This window comes from Calidris pugnax, unplaced genomic scaffold (assembly GCF_001431845.1).
Source record: "Calidris pugnax isolate Ruff unplaced genomic scaffold, ASM143184v1 scaffold371, whole genome shotgun sequence".
In the NCBI taxonomy this organism is placed as follows: domain Eukaryota; kingdom Metazoa; phylum Chordata; class Aves; order Charadriiformes; family Scolopacidae; genus Calidris; species Calidris pugnax.
Window position 1 is genome coordinate 1,171,651 of NW_015091373.1, and position 6,987 is coordinate 1,178,637.

At 58.5% G+C, this 6,987-nt stretch overlaps 1 protein-coding gene across 1 annotated transcript in view; it reads left to right on the forward strand.

Moving 5' to 3' along the window:
- MEF2D (myocyte enhancer factor 2D) overlaps positions 1 to 6,987 on the forward strand; it is a 69,714-nt gene that overhangs the window by 53,254 nt on the left and 9,473 nt on the right. Inside the window, exons 6-7 of the mRNA XM_014961244.1 lie at positions 3,266 to 3,462; positions 5,365 to 5,385. Of these exons, the coding sequence (XP_014816730.1) occupies positions 3,266 to 3,462; positions 5,365 to 5,385 (218 nt within the window). The remainder of the gene's footprint in view (positions 1 to 3,265; positions 3,463 to 5,364; positions 5,386 to 6,987) is intronic.

Here is a 6,987-nt window from a genome sequence, read left to right on the forward strand (position 1 = left end):
CCTGTGCCCTGCCTCTGCCCTGTCTGTGCCCTGCCTGTACTCTGCCTGCACCCTGCCTGTACCCTAATTCTGCCCTGCCTGCACCCTACCTGCACCCTGCCTGTGCCCTGCCTGTGCCCTGCCTGCACCCTACCTGCACCCTGCCTGTGCCCTGCCTGTGCCCTGCCTTCCGGGCACCGGCTGCGTGCCCTACCTGTGCCCTGCCTCTACCCTGTCTGTGCCCTGCCTGTACTCTGCCTGCACCCTGCCTGTACCCTATTTCTGCCCTGCCTGCACCCTACCTGCACCCTGCCTGTGCCCTGCCTGTGCCCTGCCTGTGCCCTAATTCTGCCCTGTCTGTGCCCTGCCTGTACTCTCCCTGTACCCTGCCTGTGTCCTGCCGGTACCCTAATTCTGCCCTAACTCTGCCCTGCCTGTGCCCTGTGTCCTGTCTGTGCCCTGCCTGTACCCTAATTCTGCCCTGCCTGTGCCCTGCCTGTGCTCTGCCTGTGCCCTAATTCTGCCCTGTCTGTACCCTGCCTGTGTTCTGTCTGTGCCCTGCCTGTACTCTGCCTCCACCCTGCCTGTACCCTAATTCTGCCCTGCCTGTGCCCTGCCTGTACTCTGCCTCTACCCTGACTCTACCCTGCCTGTACCCTGTCTGTGCCCTGCCTGTACCCTAATTCTGCCCTGCCTGTGCCCTCCCTCTACCCTGCCTCTGCCCTGCCTCTGCCCTGCCTGTACCTTAATTCTGCCCTGCCTGTACCCTGCCTGCACCCTGCCTGTGCCCTAATTCTGCCCTGCCTGTGCCCTCCCTCTATTGTGCCCTAATTCTGCCCTGCATGTAACCGTCTACCCTGCCTTGCACCCTGTCTGTGCCCTTGTACTCTGCCTGTGCCCTGCCTGCACCCTACCTCTGCCCTGCCTCTACCCTGCCTCTGCCCTGCCTGTGCTCTGCCTGCACCCTGTCTGTGTCTTGCCTGTACCCTGCCTGTGCTCTAACTCTGCCCTGCTTGTGCCCTAATTCTGCCCTGCATGTAACCTGCCTGTACCCTACCTGTGCCCTAACTTTGTCCTTTCTGTACCCTGCCTGTGCCCTAATTCTGCTCTGCCTCTGCCCTGCCTGTACTCTGCCTGCACCCTGTCTGTGCCCTGCCTGTGTCCTGCCTGTACCCTGCCTGCACCCTGCCTGTGTGCTGCCTGTACCCTTCCTGTGCCCTAATTCTGCCCTGCCTGTGCCCTGCCTGCACCCTACCTGTGTCCTGTCTGTACCCTACCTCTGCCCTGCCTCTACCCTGCCTCTGCCCTGCCTGTGCCCTGCCTGTATCCTGCCTGTGCCCTGCCTGTGCCCTGCCTCTACCCTGCCTTGCACCCTGTCTGTGCCCTGCCTGTGTCCTGCCTGTACCCTGCCTGCACCCTGCCTGTGTGCTGCCTGTACCCTTCCTGTGCCCTAATTCTGCCCTGCCTGTGCCCTGCCTGCACCCTACCTGTGTCCTGTCTGTACCCTACCTCTGCCCTGCCTCTACCCTGCCTCTGCCCTGCCTGTGCCCTGCCTGTATCCTGCCTGTGCCCTGCCTGTGCCCTGCCTCTACCCTGCCTTGCACCCTGTCTGTGCCCTGCCTGTGTCCTGCTTCTGCCCTGCCTGTGCCCTCCATGTACCCTAACTCTGCCCTGCCTGTACCCTGCCTGTACTCTCCCTGTGCCCTGCCTGCCCCGGGGCAGCCGTGCGGGTCTCGGTGGGAGGGGGTCCCTGCTGCACCATCCCCAGGGGTCACCGCGCTCCCCAGGGCTGCGCCGCGTTGGTCCCGGAGCCTGCGGCGGGGCTGGGGGTGCCCCTGCCTGGGGGCTGCGGGGGAGCCTGGGGGATGGGGGCTCACCCGGGGAGGGGAACCCATGGAGCGCTGCTGCAGCACCGCTCACCGTGCAGGGGTTCACCATCACTGTGCATCCCCCACCACCGTGCAGTCACCACTGCTGTGCATTCACTGCTGCCGTGCGTTCACTGCCGCCAGGCATTTGCCACTGTGCATTCACCGCCACCGTGCATTCACCATCGCCATGTCTTCACCATTGCCATGCATTCACCACTGCGCTAAGTTAACTATTACCGCGCGTTCACCACCAACATGCATTCACCATCACCATGCACTCACCATCGCCATGCATTCACCATTGCCATGTGTTCACTGTTGTCATGCATTCACCACCACCATGCATTCACTGTGCATTCACTGCTGCTGTGCATTCACCATTGTCGTGCATTCACTATCACCATGTGTTTACCATCACCATGCTTTCACCGTTGCCATGCATTCACCATCACCATGCATTCACCATGCATTCACTGCTGCTGTGCATTCACCGTTGCTGTGCATTCACCATGGCCATGCATTCACCGTGTATTCACCGTTGCTGTGCATTGGCCATGGCCATGCATTCACTGTTGCCATGCACTCACCATCACTGTGCATTCACTGTTGCCATGCTTTCACTGTTGCCGTGCATTCACCATGGTCATGCCTTCACCATCACCATGCATTCACCGTTGCTTTGCATTCACCATTGCCATGTGTCACTGTTGCCATGCATTCACCATCACTTTGCATTCACTGTTGCCATGCTTTCACTGTTGCTGTACATTCACCATCGTCATATGCTCACCATCACCATGCATTCACCATCACTGTGCATTCACCATCACCGTGCGTTCACCACCACCATGCATTCATCCTGGGGACAATACATCCCAGTTCCACCAGCATCCCACCCCGCAGCCAAACCATCACTTTGCATTCACTGTTGCCATGCTTTCACTGTTGCTGTACATTCACCATCGTCATATGTTCACCATCACCATGCATTCACCATCACTGTGCATTCACCATCACCGTGCGTTCACCACCACCATGCATTCACCGTTGCTGTGCATTCACCATTGCCATGCATTCACTGTTCCCATGTGTTCACTGTTGCCATGCATTCACCATCACCATGCATTCACCATCACTTTGCATTCGCTGTTGCCATGCTTTCACTGTTGCTGTGCATTCACCATTGCCATATGTTCACCATCACCGTGCATTCACCATCACCATGCATTCACTATTCCCATGCATTCACTATCCCTGTGCATTCACTATTCCCATGCATTCACCACTGCCCTGCGTCCCTTACCACCCGGTATTCCCCATCACCGTGCATTCACCATCACTGTGCATTCACCATCACTGTGCATTCACTGCTGCCGTGTGTTCACCTTCCTCTCTCGTGCCCTGTTTTCCGGCAGGAAACGGCTACGTGAGTGCCCGAGCTTCCCCGGGGCTCCTGCCTGTCTCCAACGGCAGCGGTTTGGGCAAGATCATCCCGGCCAAGTCCCCGCCGCCGCCGCCGCCCTCACACGGCGCCCAACTGGCCACCAACAGCCGCAAACCGGACCTGCGCGTCATCACCTCCCAGAGCGGGAAGGGGCTCATGCACCACTTGGTGAGTCCCCGGGCACGAGGGTGGGGGTGATGGTGGTCATTGATGGTGACATGATGGTGGTGGTTGATGGTGACGTGATGGTGGTGGTTGATGGTGACGTGGTGGTGGTGGTTGATGGTGACGTGGTGGTGGTGGTTGATGGTGACTTGATGGTGGTGGTTGATGGTGTCGTGGTGGTGGTGGTTGATGGTGACGTGATGGTGGTGGTTAATGGTGACGTGATGGTGGTGGTTGATGGTGACGTGTTGCCATGCATTCACCACCACCACCCATTCATCGTGCATTCACCACGGCCATGCATTCACTGCTGCTGTGCATTCACCGTTGCTGTGCATTCACCATTGTCATGCATTCACCATCTTCATGCATTCACCATTGCCATGTGTTCACTGTTGCCATGCATTCACCATCACTTTGCATTCACTGTTGCCATGCTTTCACTGTTGCTGTACATTCACCATCGTCATATGTTCACCATCACCATGCATTCACCATCACTGTGCATTCACCATCACCGTGCGTTCACCACCACCATGCATTCACCGTTGCTGTGCATTCACCATTGCCATGCATTCACTGTTCCCATGTGTTCACTGTTGCCATGCATTCACCATCACCATGCATTCACCATCACTTTGCATTCGCTGTTGCCATGCTTTCACTGTTGCTGTGCATTCACCATTGCCATATGTTCACCATCACCGTGCATTCACCATCACCATGCATTCACTATTCCCATGCATTCACTATCCCTGTGCATTCACTATTCCCATGCATTCACCACTGCCCTGCGTCCCTTACCACCCGGTATTCCCCATCACCGTGCATTCACCATCACTGTGCATTCACCATCACTGTGCATTCACTGCTGCCGTGTGTTCACCTTCCTCTCTCGTGCCCTGTTTTCCGGCAGGAAACGGCTACGTGAGTGCCCGAGCTTCCCCGGGGCTCCTGCCTGTCTCCAACGGCAGCGGTTTGGGCAAGATCATCCCGGCCAAGTCCCCGCCGCCGCCGCCGCCCTCACACGGCGCCCAACTGGCCACCAACAGCCGCAAACCGGACCTGCGCGTCATCACCTCCCAGAGCGGGAAGGGGCTCATGCACCACTTGGTGAGTCCCCGGGCACGAGGGTGGGGGTGATGGTGGTCATTGATGGTGACATGATGGTGGTGGTTGATGGTGACGTGATGGTGGTGGTTGATGGTGACGTGGTGGTGGTGGTTGATGGTGACGTGGTGGTGGTGGTTGATGGTGACTTGATGGTGGTGGTTGATGGTGTCGTGGTGGTGGTGGTTGATGGTGACGTGATGGTGGTGGTTAATGGTGACGTGATGGTGGTGGTTGATGGTGACATGGTAGTGGTGGTTGATGGTGACGTGATGGTGGTGGTTGATGGTGACGTGGTGGTGGTGGTTGATGGTGGCATGATGGTGGTGGTTGATGGTGACGTGGTGGTGGTGGTTGATGGTGACGTGGTGGTGGTGGTTGATGGTGGTGGTTGATGGTGACGTGATGGTGGTGGTTGATGGTGATGTGGTGGTGGTGGTTATTGGTGACATGATGGTGGTGGTTGATGGTGACATGATGGTGGTGGTTGATGGTGACCTGATGGTCACCATGATCATGATGGTGGTGGTTGATTGGTGGTTGATGGTGAGGTGGACCTTCACGGTGGTACCCACATCAAGGGGGGCACCTCGCACCGGTGGGAGCGATGATGGGGAGCGAGGAAGGCTTGGGCTTCCCCGTTGCACCCCACTGGATGCCACCAGCCCAGCGCGGGGCTTTGCACCAGTATAACCAGTGGGTGGCCGGCGGTGGGTGAGCGTGGTGGGGCGGTGGTTGGTGGGGGCGGTGGAGTTAACGCTGCCTCTCGGTTCTCTCCCTGGTCCCCGCGGGCAGACGGAGGACCACCTGGCCCTGGTGAGTGCCCTGCTGAGCGCGGTGGGGTGGGACGTGGGGCGCTTGTCACCTCGGTCCCCTCAACCTTCCTCCTCCTCGGCCCTTGGGAACACGGTGTCACCCCCCGTCCTGCCACCAAAAATCAAGACTTTTTGGGAAAACGGGGTTCCCTACGGAAAAGGGGATGCAAAGAGCCTGGTCCTCCACTGAGGCCACAAAAACCCTGCTGGTTTTGCCGTGGGGGGGTCGGGGGCGAGGTGACACCGGGTTCCCCCAGGGGGACCGGGGCTGTGAGGAGCCACCGTCACCATCCGTGGCTGGTGGCTTCGCTGGGAGCCACCGCTGGTCACCGGTGTCACCACCCGAGAGGGAGAGAGGGACTAAATCAGGCTCTTCCCATATTAAGGATATTATTTAAAGCCAGTGTCAATCCACAGCTCCCTCACCCTCCTTCGTGCACAGGGTGGGGGGCACTTTTTGTGTTATTTTTATGACTTTTTGCCTTTTATTTTTCCTCTTCCTCACCCCCCCCTTTGGCCAGCAAAGTGGCCACCACCTTATTTGTGGCAATAATTCCCCCCGTCCCGTTGCCATCGACGCCGCGAGGGAAAGGCGAGAGCCAGGGAAAAGCTCTCCAAAAAAAAAAAAAAACAACCAAAAACCAACCCCAAAACCCCCAGGATTAAGCCAACACCTCTGGCATCCCACCAAGGAGACACTTTTGGCCAGGGAAAAGATCATTTGGGGGTTGATTTTGGAATTCTGAGGTGTGTCCCCCCTCTCCCATCAGCTCCGTGCCTCAGTTTCCCCCGGCTGCGGGGTGGAAGGAGCCCCCACCCCCCGCTGCACCATCCCCATCTGCTCCTCGGCCTTCCCGCTGCCGCAGGGCATTCCCTGCCTCCCCGAGCCCGAGGAGCAGCTTGCTTGAGGCAAAAAAATGAAATAATAAAAAAAAAAAGCAGCCGGGTTTAGCTCAGCCCCACAATTAAACTCGTTAATTCCAACCCGGCTGATTTTTGCCTGGAGTGAAGAACGGCCCCCCCGCCCTGAGCCGAGGTGGAAGGTGACAGGATGGAGGATGAGGAGGGGGGACAGGGATGGAAAACGGCTGGAAAGGGACACGGGAGGGGGACGAGGAGTGGGTTTCCCCCCCCCACATCCCTGCTCCCCAAACCTTCTCCCCACATCCGTGTTGCTCAACCCCCACCCTGGCTCCTCGGTGAGAAACAGCAGCTCCCACCTTCTCCAAAACCACCCAAAATCACCCAAACCCATCCAAAACCACCCAGGTGGGGGTGTGAATCAGCTCAGCCCTGCTCCACTGCCCCACTGCCCCCGCCTGCCCCCCCAGCCCCAGCTCCAGCCTCCCCAATGCTCTTTTAGTGGTTCCAGGGAGGTGCCCCCCCCCGAGCTGAGGTGGAAGGTGACAGGATGGAGCATGAGGAGGGGGGACAGGGATGGAAAACGGCTGGAAAAGGACGCGGGGAGGGGGACGAGGTGGGGTTCCCCCCCCCTTCATCCCTGCTCCCCAAACCTTCTCCCCACATCTGTGTTGCTCAACCCCCACCCCGGCTCCTCGGTGAGAAACAGCAGCTCCCACCCTCTCCAAAACCACCCAAAATC